Here is a 26,771-nt window from a genome sequence, read left to right on the forward strand (position 1 = left end):
ACCTGTCTATAAGTGTTCCAGAAAGCGCACACCTCGTGTCTTATCAAATGACACGGTTTGATACGAATCTTTTGTCACGTTATCTAGGTATATCATGTCGAAATTCTTCCACGTATCACGGCTTCCACTAAAAGTACATCAGTTGTAATATTTAGGCGTTTATAGTTTTGCGCATAAAAAATATATTGTATATAAATACACTTCATAATTATTTTATTATAAACAAATCGGTCTAAAATTTCTCATGCTTGTATTTAAATGTGAGGTGTTTAGAATTAATTCATTAAATGAGTACTGAAATCATTATATAATTAAAGTATATAGATATTTGAAATGTTTTTCAAGTTATTGATTTTTAATTTTTTTTTTTATTACGTAACATGCGTGGTTGTAATAGGCGAACTAATTAATTATCTGTCACCGAACAGATAAAATGTAGGTAATAGAGGTGTATCTCCACTGTAAACAAACAGCATGTCATCGTGTGGTATCGTAGTTTGCAGATAGCGGCGCGAAGGCGGCGGGCCTGCACGGCTGCAGTGCATGTGCCGGGGCCGGGGTCCCGGCGTGCCGCGGGCTGCGGGCGAGAGCCGCGGGACGCCGGCGCCGCCGACGGTGTCGCGGATCTGTGCTCCACATCAGCGCACCATATCGCCAACGCACCGCGGCTTATCATCGACACCTTGCCGATTGGTGGAGTGGAGTGTTTGCGCGCCTGATACGGCCCGCGGCCACCAATCGATTTCCTGTAATATCAAATCTTATCATTATCATGGTGGACATTTGTACCTCGTGTCAGTTCCCTGATATCGTATCTGGAGATACGATCGAAAGTATAAATATGAACCCATCGATCGATCGGCTCTCTATCGAAGTGTGGGCTGTGTGTACAATTGACAGTGGTGTGGAGCTCCGCGTGATTCAGTGCTTCCTGCCGAGAACAGGAGCTGCCTCCTCTGGGTAATTAGCGTATCCTGTGTGTAACGTACTGGTTTGTGTATTGTTCCATTTAATTGTTTTTATAGGCGTATTTCAAAGTTTCTGTTGTATTTTTTAACGTAAAGATAGTTGACGTGGCAGCAACCTCAGTAGGTAGCTAGTATGCACGGACATTGATAACACTAGCGACATAGTACACCAGTGATGTACATGTCTCTGTATCCAATAGCTGAATAATTTATTTAGTGTCGCATCTAAAACGAAGCGTTATAGTGATTACGTAATAACATATGGTGGTTGAACACATGTGCTCTCTGCTTCCACGTGATGTGCTCGCTGGAGTAAATCATAAAAATAATTGCCACTAACGCGCTTAAATATCAGACTATGAGTAATAATTGTAACAGAATAGGTAGGAACATTGACGCGACAGGGAAAAGCGTTGCTCTTATCACGAGTACGTTAGCCGCACCTTTTAGAGCTGTGATAGCGGGCGCGCGTCCACATGCGGCGCGCGCCTTCATTGTCACACTATGCGAGCCGCCAACACACATATCTTTGTGTTTCTTTAACTATTTCTACTTTTTTTTGCAGAGCACATCAGAAGAATACTACATAGTTGGCTATACGTCTGAGTTGGACAGGGGATCTTGACAGTTTAATATCTAACGCTGCCAGATCTATCTTTCCAGCTCACGCGTGAAGCCATTTCACACGGCCCCACACATGCTTACTCATCACAATATTCGACTTCATTCCAAGAAGAATACCGCGTAAAAGATTAAGTGGAGGTGTGATCTCTTCACTTTTTATGTTTAAAGTGAGATTCAACTCCTCCAACTTAACCCTGAAGCGCAAATACAACAAAGAGAAGATTCGTTTTGAAGTTCCAGGAACATTGTAATGTGTATTAAAACATTTCATTTCATATAAAAAGTATTAAAAATGTAGATGATATGATGGCACGTATAATATTTATAGTAAAATTTGTATTACATATCCAATATCTATTGTTTTATTTCATGTTAGCCGTTCCCCGCAGCTTAGTCGGCGCGAATGCGTTTCATGTTTCCGTGTGAATTTCCAACTGTACTGAATGGTAATTTAATATATGGTAGTTAAATCATGTAAACCTTGAGCAATATTTTATGTTATAAGAGCTACCAGTTTCGATTGTTCATTTATTTGTCTGTTTGTTTCTTTTTGAGAATTTACAATTTCTTAAAAAACAACCATTTAAAAATAAATTAAGTACTTTAATAAAAATCAGGTAAATAACATTATAATTCAGTATACAGATTTGAAGTTAGAGCCATAAATATAGAATTATCGTAAATGAAACATAAAATCGCATATTGTTAAACTCAAAGGTTGGCGCCACTGAGCAAGCCACGTTGGAGTATTATGGAAGACCCAACGAAGCACAGACTAGTACGAAGTGCATCACAAATCACTAAAAAAAAATCACAACACCCAAAACAAAAAATGGGCAAAAAAATGTTGGTAACACCGGTGCGCTAAAAAAGCTTGCAAACTTCACGCACCTAACCTGCGCTGGACATCGACTCGTCCGTATCTCTAAACTCGGGGAAAATGTATATTGATTTTTCAAAGAAAAGTCAACCGATGTAACAAAACACCGTTCGCGAAGTGTTTATACGCGTATAAAAGCGTCGCGGTCAATGTGCAGTGTCGTCGAGATGGTGCGACGGTGTTTCTCGTCGCGTTTTGAGTGAGATCGGAGAGAGTGTTGCGTCGCTCGGCCGACGGCCCGGAGCCCGGCCGCGGCCAGGGCCTGGGCGCGCCATGGACGCCGGCGCTGCTGACCCGCTACGTGCGGCCAGGCCGTGAGTATCGAGTCTCGTCTGCAGTTCTGTACCCGCTGCCCGCGGCGGCCGTTCCGCCCGCGGACTTACGTCGTGGATTATTTCGGTCTCTGTGAGCCCATCCGAGGTTGCGAAACGTCCCGTCCGCGTTCGGTTCTCGCTCGGAGCGGACATTCTCTCGCTCGTGCAGCGTCACGGCCTCCGTCGCGTTGCGCCATTTCGAAACGGTCGCATCGTCCGCGAGGCGAAGCGAGCGAGGACACGGCGACGTCGCGCGTCGCGGCAGCGCGGGCAGGGTGCTGCCGCTGTCCGCCGATAGCGATCTTGCAGCGCGGCGGCCGAGCGTGACCGCCTCCGCCTCGCACTGGCCCCGGTGCCACCCGTGTATGAATGACTCGGACCGCCGGGATCGTAAATCAGAATCGTGTTTACAGTTTTTGCGGGGCGCACGAAACCTGTCGCGCTGCCCTTTGTCTCGGGGGCGGTGCGAGAGGCGCGCTATCCGTCCTCGAGCGGATCGGCTCGTCGTGGCGCTCACGAAACGCCCGAGTGAATTATGGCTAGGTGCATATACGCCTTGCACTATACATACATAACATACGCGCCCACATAGCTATAGCTATGTGCAGTGAAGGCTGCAAGTACCTAGCTAGTCAAACAAAGCATTTTGCCCACAAATCCATACTGCCAGTCTGCCATGGCCAGCCACACGGTTCTTTGTGAAATTTCGCGTCGAACGGCCGCGGGAGTGATGTCATGTTGTAAATAATACATCTCAAAACATCTGTGATTGTCAATTTCAATTTTTATGTGTAACTACTTTGAGGTTAGGTTGTGATTTTCTATTGCAACTGTTATTTAAACATAGCCAATGTGATAAAACCGTGAAAAGCAGCATTCCAAGAGTAGTGGTTATTGTACAGAGTGTAGTGAGATCAATATAGTGACAGTGCTGAGACCTGAGAGTGGCCACTGGCCAGGGCAGTCGCTGTGCAGTGAGTTTTGTGATGTCAGTCAGTCATTGCAGTCAGTTTGGGTTGATGGCCCATTGAACAGTCTTGCCTAGTGTTAAATGTGATTGTGGAGTGTCAGTGAGTTGTGCAAGTGCTCCATGTAACAGCCGGCCTCATGATCAGGTGAAGTCACTGTCACACAGTATAGACATTATCACAGTTTATCCTTGTTGGTTGCTTGTGAAACAAGCAAGGTTGTGTGCCACTATTGAAAACAATTACATTTAACACTATTTCTGCTAAAATACTTTCTAAGATCACTTCAATAACACTTGTTTCTTTTTTTGAAAATATGAGACAGTATGCTAGTACCCATCAAACTATTGTTTTTATATAATACCCACTTTGATAAAAATTGTTTATTCATCTTATTACACTGATGGGATATAGTTTTTGCATGTTATTGTCTTAAGAGTATGCAAAAACAAGTATTGTCATGTTTATGTCTATATACACTCAGACAAATGCCAGCCTACAAAGGCTTTCTTTGTGACACTGGAGCACTCATTATTCTGTCCTTTAACTAATGTTTACTTGTTTGCTGCTAGTTGTATTTATTATATATACAAAGCAATCTAAGGCAGTCTACAATTTGTGGTATATTATTTATATGAAATTTCATTCAAATATATTCATTGATTTAAACATGAATAACAAATATTGAATCATCTGTACATATTCTAATATTTATAATATCAGCAAGATTATTTCAAGTCTTGTATTATACTGAGATGCAGATTTTAAATTTTCAATACATTAACTCTTAAGTTACTACTAGATACAAATGATTTGAACCTGCTCAGTACAGGTTCGAAGTGAGAGTGCTAACATCTACCTTTATGAACCAGGTTTTCTTTGAACTCAATACCTTTATATTCCGTATATTTTTATTTATGTACATTTAATCAGATCTTATCATGTTATAGCAAATCCTCGTTTATTTTTTTGTTATGTTATTATTGTGTTCGACATTTAGTACAAATGATATATCTTTTTATTACTAAATATGAGATTTTCAGTTTGCCTGTATTTCTCTATGGTGTTAATATTGATATGGTTATTCCCTCTGGTTGATCCCATGTTGATGACAAAATGTCACAATTGAAGTGACAAATTTTTTGGGAAGTTCAATCTAAAAATATTGATATATTAAATAAATTAAAAAGAAAAATTAATGAATACACTTTTTTTATCTTTATTGATTAATGTATTTTTGTTTGTTTTTGTTTTTAAATTGCTAATTTTGATAAAAATATAAACCAAGATTGGTTATTAAATAAACAAAGTGGGGAAAGATTACAAATAGTCGCAATAATTAATAATAATGTAAGTAGGTATCATGTACTGTATCTCTGTCAGCAAGATGGTACTTACTGAGCCAATAATAATTTGAAGTGTACAGGAAAACTAGCAGTTTTATGTATCACAGCTTATTTTGTAACTTTGGTGCATATAATATGCCTACTTATGTATAGTAATATATAAATTATGCTCATACCTAGCATGAAACTAATCACAGATATTGTAACAAAAAAAAAACACCTGCATCTAATATTGAACATGGCTGATAACAGTAACACTTGCTGTTCTGTCCACACATATCCAAACAGTAATAACTTCCTAACATCTAAATATCCACATGAACTTTGTAATTGTTGCTCTATAGAAATCCTATACTCTTCTAAAATAAATATACTTAGTCTCTTCTACAAATAACTTTTAAGTATTTTTATCTTTCCATTATTTCTATTCACTCCAATACAAGACAGGTGTGATGTATATGTATCTATAAGGAATAACATATCTTACCATGTCACATGGTGACATCTAATTTCAAACTAAGTAAAATGTATACTGCGGGACATAAAATACTTTTTAAATATACCCTTATTAATTTATTTATTTACTACTTTATAAATATCTTTCTAACATTTGTTTTATATTCCATGACTATGTGTGGAGACAATATTGCCTATATATAATATAAATAATATTATAAATGTGAAAGTGAGTTTGTTTGTTTGTTTACCTTACAGTGTCTTAATGTCTTAACCCAATCACTATGACATTTTATACACGCATACCATATGAGATGAAGAAAAATATTAACTACATTTTTTAACATGAATACATATGTATCTATTGTTCAGAGATTGAATTTGTAACTATCATAATGGGAGATGGTGTGAATTGCCACTCTAATGAAAATACTTATTAAAATCTGGGTCCGGGTGATCTTTATAAATACTTAATATAGTTATTATTTTGTATATCCTATTATTATTTGTATTATGATGTACGAAGTACTAAATATGGAGAAATAAAAATATAAAATTAACAATATCCTCCATTTATTAGGATAAATTACTTTTTGCTTGTCTACAGTATGGTGCATCTGTGGTGTACATATCAAATAGCACTCAAATAAGTTAATTTGTCCAAGTGACATTGTGTAGCATACATCTAAACTTCTTTCACATTTATAATGTTGGTACTTATAGAATTAATTACTTTTACAATCATATGCATGAATGGAAAGTATAATGTTCTTGGATACCAAATTACATATTGATTGATTATTCCAAATTGACTTCACGGAGTATCAAACTAGGCACTAATTTAGAAAAGGCAACATTTTTGATTTTGAGTCCAATATCATTATTATCGTCATATCAGCCTTCACCTATCCACTGATGAATATAACCATCCCCCTTGGAGGTCATCCACTGTTGGCAGATGGATTGGCAACCGCAGTTAGGCTTTGGAGATGTTTTAAGAGGCACATTGCTGCCCATCCCTCACTCTCCCTTAGTTGTCTCTAGACTACACTCACAGGAATAGAAGGGGTGACCTAATCTATGCGGGTATCACACACCGAATGTAGTATATTTATAAGTATTTAGTACAGGTCACATACATATGTTGTTTATATTTTTTTATATTATTATCTACCATATTCAAAATTGTCACCACTTTCTATTGTTCCCTTTGGCTTCCCTTCACAGCCCTAGTTTTCTAAGCTTCCTTTATTAATATACTTACATATATTTTTAATTCTCATTCTTGGTTTTCTTTGTCACCCACAATTATTCAATATTGTTATGGCATCATCATCATCATCATCATCATCATAATAATAGCTGTCAACTGTCCACTGTTGAACATAGGCCTCTCTCTTAAGGCTCTTGATAGACAGGTTGGCAATTGCAGTTAGGTTTTGGATGATGTTTTAAAAGAGATGCTGCTGCCCATCCCTCGATTAGTTTCTTTAGTCGCCCAATTAGTTTCTTTGGTGGCCCATTCTGTAACGGGAGCACACAGTATACACTGAGACACCCATGTTACTTTTCATGTGTCGCCAATTCTGAGGCTTGAGATCTTACATCTCTAAATTTCATTACATTAGAATAAATTGTTGGAAAGTGTTATCATTTATTCATTATTACAGTACAGATTTTTCTATTTGTTTTTTTTTTCTATAATTTATATCACACTATAAATTGATAGTAATTCAGAACTTGAGGGCATTGTGTGGCATGACCAGGATTATTTATAATATGTTATTTATAATAAGTTATTGTCATCAGGACAACCTAGAAGTCATTTCAATGGGTATTTCTGTCCCATTCGTATTGCTATTGCCGTTTTGTTTTGAAGAGTGTGTAACAAGGTATAGTAATACATGAGTACCATGTCTGTCACATTATACTTTGCAATGTCCTATTCATTTACAGAAGATGGTTTTTTTAATGGGTGAAAATGTAATAGTAACCCACTTGCGCTGTCGGTATACGCTGGCAGGGTACTAGTAAGGAGTGATAGGTGAGAATCAATGCAGGACAGTTGGCCTATTACGATGAATTCGACAAGAATTAAGCAGGATGGTTCCCAGGGGAACTACGTGGAAGTAGACCAGATAGGCTATATTGTTAGCAATGGGACTTAATAATTAAACCCCATTACTGACAATTCCTTCCTCCTCTATAGAGAATGGAGCTGTCAGCTCTTGCCATAACCAAGATGTATAAAAATAACGTCCCACTACTGGGAGTGGCCACCGCATAATTTTTTTTTATACAATTTAGAATCGCTAACAAGCTGACGGCCCACCTGGTGGAAAGTGGTAACCGTCGCCTATAGACATGAGCAGTACCATGAACATAACAGAGTATACTGTTACGCCCATGATACCCCCCATGCATTGACATTCCTGAGGACTCAGGTGTTATTCCTCTGTAAATTCACGCCATATCCCAGCCTTCAAACCGAAACACAGCCATGCAAACACAGGAGAGTATTAACGTGATAGCATCACAGTTGCTAGGCAGCTTGTGTGTCCGCATATAACGCATGTTAACTAAGTAAATGTTTAAAATTGTACAGTATTGCACAGGTATGAGTTGGTTACTAAGTATGTTACCGCAACACATTATTACACCATTACTGTGCTCTGGCCTTCCTTCTAAATTTGTGAACTTCTTAGTTAAAATAAATATGCACATGACTGTAATCCCTAATGGGGTAAGCAGAGACAATTGTCGATTACTACCACTGTTGGTGAAGCAATTCCTGATAATAATAGACCTGTTCACATTTCGTCGGTCGTATTTTTTTTAATGGGTCATAATGGAATGGTAAACCAGTCTGCGCTATCGGTATACGCTGGCGGGGCACCAGTGAGGGATGATAGGTGACGATGAAAGTAGGTAAGTTAGCCCATCGTGACGAATTCCGCTAGATTGAACCATGATGGTTTTCAGGGGGAACCGCGTGGAGGTTGACCTGATAGGGTGTATTGCTGATAATGTGTCAGTTAGACTCGTCGGTTGTATTAGAATCCAACAACCAACACCCGGCAGGCAGCGAGCCTACCGTAGTCACTCTAATTTATTTACTTTGTTAACAGTGTTTATTATTATTGGAGATATAGTCGGAAAGATGACATACTATGGTTTCGGCATTAGCCAGTTTCGAACTAACAACCTTTGAGATCTGTAAGTCGGAGTAATGCACCACTAGGTTGCGACGCTCAAACTTAGCTACTATTAAGAATCCTAATCCTGGATTCTAATCTCCTAATTCTTTGTTAACCGTAACTGAATCCTAATTAGTTTCTTAAGGTCCAAGAACAAAGTACCTAATTCCAAAAATCCGTTTTTGAAAGTGTTTAGTCAATAGATAATTTATTTAAGATTTTTCTTCGCAAAACATTGCGAAATCTGTAACGACCAAAACCAGGTTATTAGCGAAGTATTAATGTATATGCACACAAAGAATACTAGATAATTGAGAGCTATTTTTAGAATATGTTGTATGGAAATGTATCAATTTTTTTTTATACATACATGTTAAAATATTACAACAAAGTCGCTGTGCGCGTGTCTGTTTGTTCGCTTACTGCACAATCAGTCAACGGATTTTAATACATACGAGGTTTGTCCGGAAAGTACGTATAAAAGTTTTTTAAAAATTTTATTTTACAATTATTCAGGTAAATCAATTTTATCCCCTTCAAAGTACTCCCCCTGTGACATAATGCACTTGTGCCAACGCCGTTTCCACTGTGAGAAGGCTCCTTGAAAGTCCTCTGGTTGTAGGTTTCTCAGCTGCCCCGTCGTAGCTTTTTTTATCTCATTTATGTCCCCCAAATGCCGCCCCCGAAGTACCAATTTGGTTTTTGGGAACAAGAAGAAGTCACACGGGGCCAAATCCGGCGAATAGGGGGGGTGTTCGGTCACCGTAATGGAATTTTTACTCAAAAACTCACGGAACGATCTTGGCGCAAATTTTTTTCATTTGAAGTTCGTTTCTTAGAATTTCGTGGACCACGGTTTTGCCCAAATTAAGCTCTTCAGCCACCTGTCTGACCGTTAAACGACGGTCCCCATTAACACAAGTTCGAATTCTTTCCACGTTTTCGTCGGAATGTGAAGTGGAAGGACGTCCTGAACGTGGGTCATCTTGAACGCTTTCTCGGCCCTCTCTGAATCTTTTTAGCCACTTGTGGACGGTTGGTTCCTTCACAGCATCATCCCCATAAACTGTTCTGAGATCGGCAAAAATTTCACGGCCATTCTTGCCGAGTTTCGAGAGAAACTTGATTACGACGCGCTGCTCTTCAACGGAAGCGGGCTCCATGCCGACGGGGTTTCGTTAAGAGGTAACTTCACAGATGGCGTGACAAGCCAGTTCGCACCGCATGGCGGTCAGACCAGAACTGAAGCATTGTTAGGGACATAAGGAAGGGGTCCTGCGCTTACCTGGCCTCCCCACTCCTCTTTCTCGCATTCCAGAACACTTTTATACGAACTTTCCGGACAGACCTCGTATTTCACTGTCATTTAGATATATTTTCCACGAGAGATTTGTATAAACAATACTAATTATGTTTTTATATAATTGATTGAATAGGCCCGTGTATTAATACAGAGAAAATTATATTATATATATATATATATATATATATATATAGTGTTAGTGGCCATACTTCACCGAAACGGCTTTACCGATTTTGATGAAATTTTATACGTATACCCGGTAGATCTGAGAATAAGTTATTATTAACATGACAAAACAATATTTGCTGGGTCGTCTAGTATACGAGGTCTGTCCGGAAAGTTCGTATAAAAGTGTTCTGGAATGCGAGAAAGAGGAGTGGGGAGGCCAGGTAAGCGCAGGACCCCTTCCTTATGTCCCTAACAATGCTTCAGTTCTGGTCTGACCGCCGTGCGGTGCGAACTGGCTTGTCACGCCATCTGTGAAGTTACCTCTTAACGAAACCCCGTCGGCATGGAGCCCGCTTCCGTTGAAGAGCAGCGCGTCGTAATCAAGTTTCTCTCGAAACTCGGCAAGAATGGCCGTGAAATTTTTGCCGATCTCAGAACAGTTTATGGGGATGATGCTGTGAAGGAACCAACCGTCCACAAGTGGCTAAAAAGATTCAGAGAGGGCCGAGAAAGCGTTCAAGATGACCCACGTTCAGGACGTCCTTCCACTTCACATTCCGACGAATTCGTCCCTCCAGGCCAGACAGTTGATGGAAAATTCTACGTCGATGTGCTCAGACGCCTCAAAGCTCGTGTGGCACGAGTTCGTCCAGAATTGGCGCGAGAGGGGCGTTGGATTCTTCACCACGACAATGCCCCTGCCCACACCTCTCTTGTTGTCCGTGAGTTTTTGAGTAAAAATTCCATTACGGTGACCGAACACCCCCCTTATTCGCCGGATTTGGCCCCGTGTGACTTCTTCTTGTTCCCAAAAACCAAATTGGTACTTCGGGGGCGGCATTTGGGGGACATAAATGAGATAAAAAAAGCTACGACGGGGCAGCTGAGAAACCTACAACCAGAGGACTTTCAAGGAGCCTTCTCACAGTGGAAACGGCGTTGGCACAAGTGCATTATGTCACAGGGGGAGTACTTTGAAGGGGATAAAATTGATTTACCTGAATAATTGTAAAATAAAATTTTTAAAAAACTTTTATACGTACTTTCCGGACAAACCTCGTATATGTATATATAAAGAATATAATACAGAGAAAAACACTCAGATATTACTCAATAGTTACAAAAATTGTATTGTGCGGAGTTTGCACCCGCGACCATTGGAAGGTGAGGCGGGGTATTATTAAACTGCTGTACCACCAAGGTTCTGGTTTATTTTTACACTATTTGTTTTCATTGACTTTGTTCACACGGATCCGTAGGTATTCGTTTCCAAGGAACTATCCAAATGCCCTAAAGTATATCTTCGATGTCACATATGGGAATCTATACAAAATATCGCCAGTATTTATAAGTACTGACACCATATCAGTCCAAACAATGATTACAAAAGTGATCTATATTGCGTTGAAATAAGATCACAATTGGTATAGCAATTATAATGCCTAGATATATTGAGAAGCGTAGTTTAAAACCAGACTTCATTAGCCATTGACCCGTGACCTTTAAATGTATAATGAAATTAGTACATAATATTGTTGAAATTCCTGATGTTTTTACATTTGCATATTAAAATATACAGTTTTCCTAGACGGGAAGTAGTAGACCAAAGGGAGACTTTGTATAAACGTCGTTTGCTTGGGCACGTCTGTCCCATTCGTGTTTCTACCATGAAGCAATTGTTTTTGCATGGTTGTGTTTCGGTTTGAAGGGTAGGATATGACAGTGAATTTACAGACTACAGAGGAATAACCTCTGAGTCCTTAGGAATGGTAACGCATGGGGGGTATCATGGGCGAATCAGTACACTCTGTTATGCCCATGGTACTGCTCATATCTGAAAGCGATAGTTACTAAGTTGCATAAAAAAACGAAGAAGTATATAAAGACTTATTTTGACAAAAATACTAAAAGAAAAAACTAACTAAATTAAAATTTTATTCCTAAAAAGCGACAATATTTACATGTTTCTATTGGATTCATACCGAAAGAAACGAAAAGCATGTGGAAACTTTACCCATTAAAAATTAATCGGTTCAAATTTTTTTTATGTAACTTAGAATGGCATATAAGCTGATAACCCACCTGATGTAAAGTGGTAACCGTCGCCTATAAACACGAGCAGTACCGTGGACATAACAGAGTATACTGTTTCGCCCATGATACGTCCTTGCGTTGCCATTCCTGAGGACTAAGGTGTTATTCCTCCGTACCCTGTAAATTCACTGTTGAAGATATCGTGTAACATACAAAAAAGTAAAAAACAAATTGAGATATTCCTAAAATTTTTAAGGAAATTGTCAAGAAAGCACTTATTACAGATGGTAATTGCGGGAGAATATTGTGCGAGAGGGGATTTGCTGTCAATTAATAATAAATAATTAGTTATTGTCAGTTTTCACTTAGGTTGAAGTAATGTGAACCTATTTCTATTAATCAGAAATGCACACGTGCCTCCCTCTCAAATTTCTATACGTAACGGTGTTTGTGACTATACGTAGTTTACCACGCTTACTATAGTTCTATTTAGTTCCTATTGGTGTATTCTGCTCTGTTTCTCTGTCGCTTTATATCGTTCCGGGGATGACAAGTAGTGTATAGGACGGAGGAGGACGAAAAAAGAATATTGACATTAGATGGCGCCACTGGCATACGAGTAGTGGTACACGGAGAATATAGGTCTTTTATGTTGAGTTTATCCTCTCTTGTACATGGTATTTTTGATTAACGAGTCGTTTTATAACATATTAATTGCCGGATTATATGTGTTTACTTTACTAATTGATAATGCTATTATATAACGCTTGGTTTGTTTGTAAACACTGGTCGTTTTACACCCAATGTGTATGAGATAATGGGATTTCTCGGCCGTAAAATGATCGACGATGAATTTCCATCATCTAATAGATTAATGCATTATCTCGCTCTCTTCCAAGTAGGTACTTGTTAAAAGTGTTGTTGTTTTTTTTTTATTGTTCCGTCGAATCCTATTGTTGTTACGATGCCTGTCTGTATGTCACACGTCCCTAGTTGTGGCTACTGAACGAATTGGGACAGGGGGCACACAATCAATCACTATCACACAATCCGTGGCCGCAGCTGCTGATATTTTATTATTTCCTTTTACTATTTCCAATCGACTTCAAAAAGGTGGTTGTACTCATTTCGGTTGTATCTTTTATTCATTTTTTGTATTTATATTACGCGATATCTATATTAATTTGAACCAAATTTTTATCATTCTTTTAAATCACAAAACCTTTTACACCCGAGAATTTACATCACACATTTTATATACCAAAACTTTTACACCCATACAAATTTTGTCAATGTTGCAATCGATTTCTGAACCGACTTCAAAAAAGAAGGTTCTCAAATCGGTAGTATTTTTTGTTTGTTACCTCATAACTCCGTCCGTTGTAAACCAATTTGGGAAATAATTTTTTTATCTAAAAGGAAATACCTACTTACAAATTGGCCTATAGTTTACTTTTTAAATCAAAATAACTAGTTTTGCCACAATTAAAGTGTATTTTTTTTTTGTGGAACACAATCTTTAGTTATTTGTGAAACAACTGTGTGAATTTGTTCCGAACAAACAAAGTTATGACTTATTTATAACGAAATCCCAAGCATAAAGACGACAAACTAGAGGTCTTTTAATAGTTTGGGAAGTTAATCGCGTGACAACCCTAGTGTGCTTGTTTATCACCTTTGCGACAATAAAAGTCGGATCTAGTAATTTGTCATATAATAAAAAATGCTATGCCAGTGTCCTTAGCCACAGTAAACTTGTGAAATCGACTGTGTAATTACAGTGTAAGCTTTTTCGTCATCGCAACGAAAGTTAATTGAAACTAATTACTTTTGGTGTCGTCCTTGGGCAATTAGGACGTACCTGCCGGAGCACGGATGTGTGGCAACCCTAGCCTTGACGTCTGACATCTCTGTCAAACCATAAGAGTTACCTGTATGTGCGTACGTTACAGCCGTTTACAATAACATGTCGAATTTTGTGTACTTTTATTTATCTGAGTGTGTATTTACTGAACGTATATTTTTTTATAGACTTCTGTTTTTTTTCGAACCCGTTATCTCGCGCTCTACTGATAGGTTTCTATTTTTGTATAATCTCAGACTATTTTTAATAAGTCTTGTTTATTGAAATGTGGGTCATTTATTCTAAGTTCGATACTAATTACGAGTATAATAATAAAAAGCAAAAAAAATATTTTATATAATATAAAATTGTCGTGTGGTCCCGAGTGGTCCCGTGTGGTTGAGGGATGGGCAACAGCGTCCCTCTTAAAACATCACCAAAGTCTAACCGTGGTTGCCAATCCACCTGCCAAGAGTCGCGACTACTGGTAAAGCCAAAAATTGGCACTGTAAACCATAGTCAACCACTCCACATGGGACGAGTACCTATACAATTGAGCCGCTTTAGTGTTTTTTTTTTTTTTTGTTTTATTATATAATTATTATTTTCTGTAGTCTTTAAACTTTATTTTAAAGTTAAGCATTAAATAAATTTTTCGTTTTATCATAGCGACAATTAATCAACCGAAAAAAAGACTTAATAATTTTATATAAAACCTCTAAAACCAAGTACGTGCATCTAGATAGGGTGAATAGATGAAACCAAAAAGGGATGATTTTAAATGTACCTAAAACTGCTTTAATTCCGATGAGCGGCCATACTAATTACAGCTTTCGCTCGCTTTGGAGACGCGGCCTAACTAGTCTAACTACAGCTGTGTCTATGTACACGTGTATATGTATACGTGTATATATAAGGCACGTAGCAACATCGATTTTGCTCGGCTGTAGCTGTAGCATGATAGGAGAGTTTTTAGGCAAGCCGGCGTCGAGATAGCGAGAATTTCGGATAAACGATGTTGGTCCGTAGGTTTTAATCCCTCGTCGCCTTTTTACTGGGCCCCGGCGAGATCGGCTAATGTATACGTAGATGTAATGTAACGCTTACGGCGTAATGCTTGCCCCACGAGTATAATGGATGAGTGCCGTCCGAACCACTCGCCACGCTGTGGAAACGAACTACCTACTGTTCAGCCTACACTCACGCCTCTTGTGATCGAGGTAGGCAGCGACAGAACGCTACGTAGCTCTCGTTCGTGCACGAAGTAATTTGTAAGCGACTGCACAGGGGATTCTCAATTCGATTGTATTATATTGTGTTTATGTTACACGATACTTGAAACATATTTAACTTTTTTTTTTTTAATATTTTTGCAATCTATAGACGTCGTAGTAAACCGTGTGGGTTCCATAATAAAATAAGTATATTTTTTTCGTAGCAAAATCTACTTATTGAGTTAAGGAAATGTGTTAATTTCATGGGAATTCACATTCTATTTGGTCAGGCTTCATTCGAATTACAGTCGCTGAATGTACTAGGCATTGGTATAATGGATACCGATTCTATATCCATATACTGAGTTCCTCTGAACATTGATGGTGGGAAAAAATTCATCACTCATTTCGATATCGGTCAGATATGTTTCGAATATGTTACGTCTCTTATCCAATATTATTTTTTGGATAACAGATTTTTAACATAATCGTTATTGGACCAGTATATATATATTGTAACTGAAATATATATTGCTATACCCACACCCAAAATGTACATTCGTGTGCAAACTAAATAATAGTTTGTATGAATAGACGAATATTCTTTTATTTATACAAAATAAGGTATAAATAAAAAATTGGCATTGACAATATTAAACATGGGCTAATATCCTTCAGTGATGTGGGGAGATCTATGCCCACTAGTGAAACGTTGTTATGGCATTACAATTGAAGTTCCCATTGACATTACATGTATGAACTTCACGCCATTTAACATTTACTTACGTTTACAACTCGGCCTGTGTAAGTACAATGGATCGTCCTAGACGGGGTCGACATTTGAAGGAGACTGTACACCACAGACGTGGATGTTTATAGATGACGCATGTGTCTTATATGTATCTATTTAAAAATTGCGTACACCATATATTTTAAAACCATGTGGATGTACAGTGAACGCTTTATATGAGCAACTCATTTGAACTACTTTCAATAAAAAAAATCTTATTGGGAAAAGTTGCTTATAGGGGACAAAAAAAGTATAAAAATACTTACCGTCTGGAAAATATTTTTACTTATTTCTTTTATTAACTAAGCTGAGTAGAATAAATAAAATATAAAGAACGTTGCTTATAGAGAAGTTGCTTATATAGAGCGTTCACTGTATGTGTAAAAATCAATTTAAACATATTTTTTTAGTTTTTTTTTTTTTTTTTTTTTTCAATTCAATATTCTAAAATATACATCCATATTTCTAATATATTTACTCAACTAAAAATTATGCCTATAATAAAGATAGTATTTTAATAACTACACACCAATTTATTTTAAATATACCTTTTGTAAAAGAATGTTATTAACTTTTTTTTCCTCCTGAAAGGTTTTACATTGTACGCCCCTATGATTTAAAGCGCGCGATATGTAGGGCAACTCGAATACTATGAAAGAATTTCAGAATGTCACACACTTTTCGTTGTCCGCTTCACGTGATGTGACGTGACCCCTAACGTGAAGTTGCAAACCTACTTCCGCACCTTTTGAAACTCACCTTTCAAGAAATCTGTAGTTCTTTTCAATCTTGTTTTTTTTTTTTACATAAATGTAGTAAATAAGTATGTGTTTTTATACATAACTATAAAAGAGAAGACAGTGCAGTCCACAGTCTTCTTTGATATTAGATTTCCAGAAGAATATAAGGATGCTCGGCTGGACCAATAAAGATGTATTCTAACGAAACAAATGGCACTGAATGATAAAAACCGCCTCTGTCTAACGGGAACAGTTGAGGCCAAAGAAAGAAAGTAAATTAAGTTAGAGTCTGAGTAGTCTTTTGAGCTTACTTATTGTTAAAAATTTGTCATGTAAAGTACAGACGCGACATCTATTTGAATTCACGTCTGTGTTGAACTGTTTTTATTGTACATAGTATTGCACTTTGTGTGAACAGTCACAACTCGCTGGCTACAGTAGATATAACGAGTAAATAGTATTCATGGAACTAGTTATGTACTGCGTCTTCACTCGTACTATACCTATCTACCTTCTGTAGTGTATGTAATGGAAGGAACCTGTATTCAAATATCAACAACTACCTCTGGTATTACGGGTGCTCATGGGCGACGGTAGTCACTTACCATCAGATGAGCCGCATGCTCGTTTGTCCTCTGAGTTATAAAAAAAGAACAAACATTTTTGTCCATCTAAAACAAAGTAAATGCGTCTAATACCTAATAACGACGACCTCAAATGCATTGAAGGGAGTCAGTGGATGCAGGTGACTCAGGACCGTTCCTTATGGCAGTCTATGGGGGGCCCATGTCCAGTAGTGGACGGTTAATGGCTGAAATGATGATGATGATGAATACCTAATAAAAAAGTCAGAGGTCGTCCTTCTAATATTAAAAATGTAATAGTTTTTGAAGATGGATGTTTGTCATTTATCATTTCATAATTATCATTACTGCCTGTAGGTATCTATTCATTGTTAGACATAGGCTTTCCACACCTCAATATTTTTTTGAAATCATGTTTAAAGATCTCATTGGATTTGAATTAAATCCGTACATAGTTGAACCGTGTCTAGATGTGACACAATGAATACTTTTTAGTTTTTTATCATCCCTCACGCTAATAAAGTCACAAAATATAATCAGTGATAAATAAAATTAAATGTTTTAATAATAAAGTGTACTCAGAATATCAGTGTTTTGCTCTTTTCAGAGCAAAACAATAAACTGACAGTTTTGCGTTACTATGGCACACGTATGAAAGGAAAAAGATGTTACTTCTTTTATGTATTTTACTTTTTTTTTTTTGTTATTCTTATGTCTCTTTCTACTGTATATGTCTATCAATGTATGTTGTTAATTGTGTGCTTGTAAGTGATGCAAATAAATTATCTATCAATCTATCTACTCCATGCTTTGTGTCATATATAATCCTTACGCATATATAATCCTTATTTCCTTATTATTATTATAAATATGCATGCGAGTTTGTTTATTTGTTTCTTAACTTTTAGTGCTTTAACAGCTTAATCAAACACTATTAAAACTGTTATACGTGTATTTTATGAGGTGGAGGAGGCTAAATGTTATCTTGGTAACGCGGACGAAATCGCTGGTGATAGCTAGTTTTATATATATATATATATAATGCCAACAAAACGGTCTAAATTCGAATCGCTTCTGTCACCTAGCGCATGTTCGCGCATCTCTTTCTCGCACCAGTGTAGAACTTGTTTTTCTTATATCTAAGACTTTCGTCATCGACAATAATACCCACTATTCTTATGTTAATTATTGCATTTTGAGTATCGAAATGTATTGTGATCGAAAAAAAAAAACAGGAATTACGAACCGAGCCAGTATAGATAGGCGCGCCATTTGCATACGTGTGTATGGAGCTAGCGAGGCGAGCACGCGCCGCCGGTATCGCAGTACCGAGCTGGAACCTTGACGAATGCTAATAAACTTAAGATAAAGTATACTGTTCCACTGATGATTGCCGGCAGCCCGCATTATTACCAATTTCTCCCCCCCCCCCCCCCCTCTCTCTCAAAATTAAATTAAAAAATGTTACCTTTCGATGTTTATTATTAGTTGTAAATTGTTATAGAATTATAGGAAAGTTAAGCGTAGATGCTGCGAGTTCCAATCCCGTATTCCAATACGAATACAATAATTTTTTTTTATCTTCCTCATATAATAAAATTTAAATTATATATATATAGTGTTTGATATGAGGGGTTTTAATATAAACTATTTTTTTAAATTTTTGCCTGTCTTTATCTGTATGATTGCTCTAGTTGTGTTTGCATGGCTGTGTTTTGGTTTGAAGAGTGGGATGTGGATTTACAGGGTACAGAAGAATAACACCTGAGTCCTCAGGAATGGCAACGCATGGGGGGTGTTATGGGCGAAACAGTATACTCTGTTATGTCTATAAGCGACGGTTACCACTTTCCATCAGGTGGGCCGTCAGCCTAATTGCCATTCTAAGCTGTATAAAAAAATATACATATAAATCGATTAAGACGTTTCAGAGGAGTTCGACCACAAATACCGTGACGCGAAATTTATATATATTAGATTTTATCCCAAGGAGCGTTAAAAGAAGTAGGTACGTCATTTTTTTTGATGGGTGAAAATGGTATGGTAACCCCGCCTGCGCTAACGGGATACGCTGGCGGAGCACCAGTGAAGGGTGATAAATGAGAATGAAATTAGGCCAGTTAGCCCATCATGATGAATTCATCAGGAATTAACCGTAATAGTTTCCAGTGGGAATCGCGACGAGGTCGACCTGGTTGGGTATATTGCTAGCAATGGGATTCTCAGTCTACATTACTAACAATCCCTTTCCCCCCAGTAGGTACGTCATTAGGTCATTAGACGCGCATACTACTCGTAACCGCTAGATGTCATCACAGCCGTGACAGCAGCGCACAGCTCGACACCCAGTCGGGCGGTAAATTCGCACTTGATAAAACAATTGTAACTATTGTTGTAGCCGTGTCGTACGGTTATGTATTCATATAGGTATATACTACGTTAAGTGTATCTAAAAAAATTCTACAACCGATTTGATGAATCTTTTTTTTATCTGAAAAAAAATCATCAAAATTTGTTAGGAAGTGATGAAGATATCGTACATATAACGTGCATAAGTGGAAATATTGTCGAATTTGAAAAAAAAAACCCTCGGGAGTCAATTGAAAACTTCCGATCCACCTAAAAATGATAGCAATGATAGTATATAAAATAAAATTCATGCTTCAAATATAAAACATTCATTTGAGAGCGTTTATACAGAAATTTGCCGATGGGTGGCAACATCGGAATTATCTGTCAATTTTCAGAAATATTTTTCACTATGTTTTTAATGGTTATAAAAAAATGCTCCGATACCAAACTAAAATATAGCAATAAAATTTATATTCCTACTGATATTATAAACTAGCTGATGTCCGCGACTTTGCGCGTGGTTTTTGGTATTCTTGTTTAGTATCTATCGATGTATCATCATCGTGATCGTTTCAGCCATTATCTGCCCACTGCTGGACATAATCCTCCTCCATATGGATGTATGTACGTACCTATTTATTATGTCTGGGAATACTGGACCAAAATTAACAAATGACGTGTCGTTTTCACTGTTTGACTTAGGTCAAAATGACTACTTAAGTAGGTTGCGTACTAAGTTGTATAAGTTACTATAGTTTTTTAACTATCTCACGAGAATTTTTAAATTTTCCTTGATGAAAAGTATCCAAAATGTTGACCGGCGAATGTAAGATACCATGCAAAATTTCATTTAAATCGGTCCAACAGTATCAGAGATCAGCCCGTAGAAACAAAGGGAAACAAAAAATTTTAAAAAATCTGAAAGTGTTCTATTTCATATCTGACATCCCCTTGTCTCGATTTTTTGTCTTTTTTTTTTCTATGTACAGACATTCAACCTCAGTTCGGTCATACAGTTTTACTACATGTATAGATGTGAAACTCAGCGTTTGTTTCCATATAGCGTCTTAAACAATAAAGTATATGTTGTATAAGCCATTAACTGTCCACTGTTGAACATAGCCTCATTCATAAGGTTTTGCCACTAGTTGCCACTCTTGGCATTCAACAATTCAAATAAATCAATTGTTGTTAAATGTTGACAGATAATTTTGAAGTTGCTATACATTGGCGAGCTAAAGAACTAAGTATGAGTGTTCTTAAGAGCTGCAATACAGTTTACCTATCAATGGATATTCTTACTAGGGGTGAATAATATATAGCAATATATACATATTTCAGTTACAATATCTATCACTGGTCCAATAACGAACATGTTTAAAGTTTTAAACCAAAAAAATAATATTGTATGACAGACTTTTAACATATTCAAAAATAGATGCCCGACCTTTTTTTTTTTATACAACTTAGAATGGCAAACAAGCTGACGGCCCACCTGATGGAAAGTGGTAACCGTCGCTTATAGACATGAGCAGTACCATGCACATAACAAGAGTATACTGTTTCGCCCACGATACCCCCCATGCGTTGCCATTCCTGAGGACTCAGGTGTTATTCCTCTGTACCCAGTAAATTCACGCCATATCCCACCCTTCAAACCGAAACACAGCCATGCAAACACAACTGCTTCACGGTTGAAACACAAATGGGACAGAGGTACCCAAGCAATCGACTTATACAAAGTCTCCCTCTGGTGAAAATTTTTTTCTTTCTAAAAGGCTTATAATTTTTTCCCGCTGATATATAGACCAGATGTCTATATGTTATATCGATATCTATATTAACAATGCCTAATCCTTACCAATATTATAGATGTGAAAGTGTGTTTGTTTTACCCTTTGGCTTGGAGCTTTAATGGCTAAACCAATTTCTATGAAATTTGGTATACAAGTATTATATAGGATTAAGAGTGACGTAGGCTACTTTTTTCTCGGTCACATGGATGAAGTTGCGGTTATAATTTAACTGTATCCGAGTAACTCTACCTAATTATTATAATAATAATTTCTTCGCTCGTCTCTGAGCATCCTTGTTTCTACACCGTATCCGAAGGCATTGCAAGATGGCAGCTCTAAGGGCGCTTTCATATTGCGTGTACGTACTGGAAAGATTGTTAACTGTAACTACCATTTTCAACCTACTTCAAAAAGAAGAAAGTTCTCAATTTGATTGTATTTTTTCGAAGTCACTAAATTATGTAAATCCTTACTAATATTGTAAATGTGAAAGTGAGTTTGTTTCTTTATTTGTTAATAGATATCGAGGATCCATACAAACTCCGTACTAAACCTTGATTGTGTAATTTGATGTTTAATTCTAAATATGATCCTATGTACGTTGTAAAATTGAAGTCGTTAACCGTTACTGGCTAGAGACGAGTGCGCAGTGCGGGCATAGCGTGGTTGTGAACTCGCCCCAAGACTAGTTTGTGCGTTGCTTGCTTACGGCCGGCCCGCCCCCGCCCCAGCCCAGCCGGCCCGACAGCACCGCTCCATACATACCTACATACATACGTACCCGCTGTCGGTACGTATAGGCGTAGCGTTCGATAAATTATGTGCATGCTTCGGAAAGCACCACGGGTTTTTGCTCGACAACGAAATTGACGGTTCTACGTTTAACATTTTGTTTGTAAACATTTCTAAATATTGGACAAAATTGTAATTGGAAAATGTATGTTAACTAATCAAGTATTACATGGTGATATCGAAATTATTTGAATCTTCTTCATCTACTAGTGAAACAGATTTTTTTTTTATATATAAAAAGTGTGATTTGGCAAGAGAGACGAAATACTGCTTATTCTTGCTAGATTTTGCTTTTCTTTGTTGAATCAATTTTTTTTTTTATGTAATGCACATCTATTGGATGTTTGCTTTTGTCTTGTTTAATGTTAATAATTAAAGTACGTCAGTTAAATTCTGAATATTGTGCTTGGCTTTTATAGGCACTTCTATCAGGTCTAATTTAGTATATATATAATATATATTTTGTATTATACATGTGCTGTTGGTATGCCTTAATAAATTAACGCAAACATGTGAAAATGCTACAAAAAAAATGTTTAGTCTCTCATACTAACATACTGTATCAAGCTGTCTAATTAGTAGTAGCTTGTGTAGGTTCAAAATTCAGGGTTAAAGGGTTTTGTACCTTTTACTAAATCGATCGTTTGACAGCGCAGTTTGTACAGCTGCCTCATTATAGCCAGCTTGATGGAAATTGGTAGCCGTCGCCTATAGACTAGAAGTAGCACTATGACCATTACAGGATACCCTGTCATGCCGTGAATACTTCATGCGTTGTCATTCCTGAGAACTAAGATGTTGTCTCCGAACCTTGTATTTCGCTGCCATATTCCATCAACTTTTCAAAACAATCGCAACTGCTTAGTGGCATAATGGGTATAGAGAAAAACGACTCTTGTACAAAGTCTCCCTTCTCTGCTTAAAGTACTCGCATTGTATGTTTTTTTTTTATTGTATTCAATAGGTGATACTTGGCGGTAATGCATATTTACAGATTAGGTACTTGATTACTATTATTTAGTTTAATTCCGCTACCATTAGTATGCGCGAGACCGCCAACATTTGGTAAGCATACTAATGGTAGCGGAACTAAACAAAATCATATTAATTAAGTAACGTATATTCACCTTCGCGCGATATAGCTGCATTACTGGGTAGGCAGAGAGCAGGGTGTCAGGTTATGACCTTCTTTACGTAATTATTATTTTATAAGATGTATTATAATTTCTATATTATTATCCATATAATTATTTATAATGGTAAATTTCTCTACAGTTAGAATAATCTAATTACTGTTCTTATGTTACTAATTACGTAATATTATATGACACGTAATTAAACGGTTTTATTTAGCTCATATCTATATATTAATACGTGAAGCGAAAACCTTGTACCCCTTTTTTTACGAAAATTGCACGGACGGAGGAGTATGAAATTTCGTACACTTATAGTTTATATAGAGAAGGAGTTCAGAATGCTAATATATTTTATCTAAATTATGCGTAAAAATACATTAAATCAATAAAAATAATTACACACACTACCATGTATTTGACACACACACGCATATATACTCTTTTATATATTGTTAAAGTCTGTTGTCAAATTGTGAATAGATTAATATTGTTTGTCTTTGATATTATTTGTCTATAGTCTTATTTAATGTCAAACACATTATATATGTATTGTATAGTCTTTGACAATAGAACCTTAATAATGTTCAAAATTATAATTTGAATTATTTATGGTCGAATTTCGACCACTAGGCGACCACTAGTTGTAACTGAAGAATTGTTCGGATTGGTACCTGCTGCAGATTTTCACCATCGTACAACCCGCCATAAACTTAAATTTCATCCCAACCATCTGGACGAGTGGCGGTCCTCCACCGTGCGTTTTTCAAGGCACTTTCTCCCACGCACTACCACTTTTTGGAATCAACTTCCAGCAGCAGTATTTCCGAACCGATACGACAACATAACCTTCAAGAAAAGAGCATATTCCTTTTTAAAAGGCCGGCAGCACACCTGCAATGTCGTAGGTGTTGTGGGTGACCATGGGCGGCGGTAGTCACTTACCATCAGGTGAGCCGCATGCTCGTTTGCCCCCAGTGTTGTAAAAAAAAAAAATTAATAGGTAATAATTAAAAATTACATAAAACACACGATGTATGTAAGTACTCGCCACGTGACTATTTTGGAGCCTGCTCAGATTACGGATTGTACTGAGGCGATAATACGACGTAAGTACTATGCAGACGTTAAAAAAGTATGTTCTAACGGCATTAATACCAGAAGAGGAAGTGAGAATTTTCATATACTGTCATATTCTTTGTACAACCCTTCTTTACCGTCCTATCTTCCTTAGCATTTTGACTTCTTTAGTTCCCCATGGTGTATACTATCATTCAACAAAGTCTCTTATTCTCAAAATCCCTCCTCACTTGTCTCAACGCTATAGTTCATGCTGCTAGATTATGGAATACCATGATAATCAAATGAAAATACATTTATTTGCATAGGTCCATACAAGCCACTTATTACACGTCATTTTTGATATTTTTTTTTGCAATAATACAATTAAATTGAACGCTATTTATAGGTGTAGCGATCGCGGGTGCTGCGGTACTATCTTGACTAATTTTTCATAAACCACGCGACAGCAAAAACTTTCCTAGAACGGTCGCGTGTGACGGCGAGCATTCCGTTTCGTTTGGCGGCAAATGAATATGTCAGCGTACAATAGTCATAATATACTAGTAATTATCCGCGACTTTGCGTGACTGGGATGTGTTGATTGAGCGCGATAAAAAGTCGCCATGTCCTTCTACATCCCAAATATATATTCATAAAAACGTCAAAACTCCTACAAACCTATTTTAGCTATGAAGTCGTTTGTCTCTTTCTTTCAAACTAAGAATTTAGTGCCAAAGGAGAAACAAAACATTTTAATAACTAAAATAGGTTTATGTGACGTTTTTGTGAATAAGGGGATATGTGTTTTTTTTTTATACAACTAAGAATGGCTAACAAGCTGACGGCCCACCTGATGGAAAGCGGTAACCGTCGCCTAGAGACATGAGCAGTACCATGGACATAACAGAGTATACTGTTTCGCCTCATGCGTTGCCATTCCTGAGGACTCAGGTGTTATTCCTCTATACCCTGTAAATTCACGCTATATCCCATCCGTCAAACTGAAACACAACCATGCAAACACAACTGCTTCACGGTTAAAACACGAATGGGACAGAGGTAGTGTATGTGTATGAAACACATGTTTCATGACAATTAGGTGTTTAAGTCATTAAAATACCAAAAGTGACAAATTAACTTTCACATTTATAATATTAGTAAGGACTATTTTGCATCGAATACTGTTTTCTTTTAAAATATCGTCTACACGCAGCCGCGGGCCAGACATTGGCGGCAATAGATGACGCATATACCTCAATTTACACGGAATAGCGTGCCACTACTAAACGACTTTACTAACTACTCCTCTCCATCCAAAAGTTGCCTGCAACACATCGTTTTGACATGTGCTCTATTTGTTGTAATTCTAAAACGTTTGCACTTTGCGGTTATAAGAATTATACGTGGTATTATAACCCGCTCACCCGTACGTGTCGTACTTGTAATGAAATATCCGCTAAATGTCCTCAAATTAATATCTTCGACTCGTGTCTGAACACCTTCCAAAATGTTTTGTAAACAACCGTCTAGTCTCTTTAATATGTCTATAGTTTTGTTATTTTAATTTGCTTGTGTGACATCCTTTTTCTATATAATTAATAATTTAACGCAGTTTGTCAACTGCTTTCACCATGCTGTGTGCACACCTGTCTGGGTCTCAATCTACCTCATACTATTGTTTTTTTTTTTTTATTATTTGTATTTTTAATTTTGTCGATTTCATCCTGTCGTGTGTACCTAATAAAAAAAATTGTGTGTGCTAAGTATTTGACTATAATCTTTTGAATGGGACGATAAAGAATAAAAAGAATTCTAGATAAATATTCTATTACTTACTGCAATATTACAAAACCATTAAAAAAAAACTAAATTAGTACTCTCCGTTTAACACAAAAGATTTGCAAAATACCACCATATATAAGGTATTTTTTGTTTTTGTGGAAATTCTAAATTGAAATATAGTCGAAAACCAATTGACTTGCAAACCACATGCACTTGCAACTTCTATTCAAATCTATGGTCTGTGGCCGCGGGGTTTTGCGCATGTCTCAAATGCAGTTAACGGGTTTCGAGATGACGCCAGAGTAGTGTCCGCCCACTGGGTTTGCGTGGACTGCGAACTCGGCGCGGCTGTGTGCCACAGATGACCTACACACAGAGTGTAAGTTTTTCTGTCAGTGCTCAAGCTAAAAACGTACTAGCGTGTT

The 26,771-nt window shown here is 37.2% G+C and overlaps 1 protein-coding gene across 4 annotated transcripts in view; it reads left to right on the plus strand.

The window, feature by feature from the left end:
* Positions 1-588: 588 nt before the first annotated feature.
* Positions 589-26,771, plus strand: part of LOC113519458 (trithorax group protein osa-like) — a 90,990-nt gene continuing 64,807 nt past the window's right edge. For 2 of the 4 annotated variants that reach the window (XM_052902283.1, XM_052902285.1), the window contains exon 1: positions 590-2,786. In XM_052902283.1, coding sequence (XP_052758243.1) covers positions 2,746-2,786 — 41 coding nt within the window. In that variant the 5' untranslated portion in view covers positions 590-2,745. Of the gene's footprint in view, positions 3,902-26,771 lie in introns of all 4 variants that reach the window. The other 2 variants (XM_052902284.1, XM_052902286.1) reach the window with 2 other exon arrangements.

This window comes from Galleria mellonella, unplaced genomic scaffold (genome assembly GCF_026898425.1).
Source record: "Galleria mellonella isolate WM207_F2 unplaced genomic scaffold, CSIRO_AGI_GalMel_v1 utg8921, whole genome shotgun sequence".
NCBI lineage: Eukaryota > Metazoa > Arthropoda > Insecta > Lepidoptera > Pyralidae > Galleria > Galleria mellonella.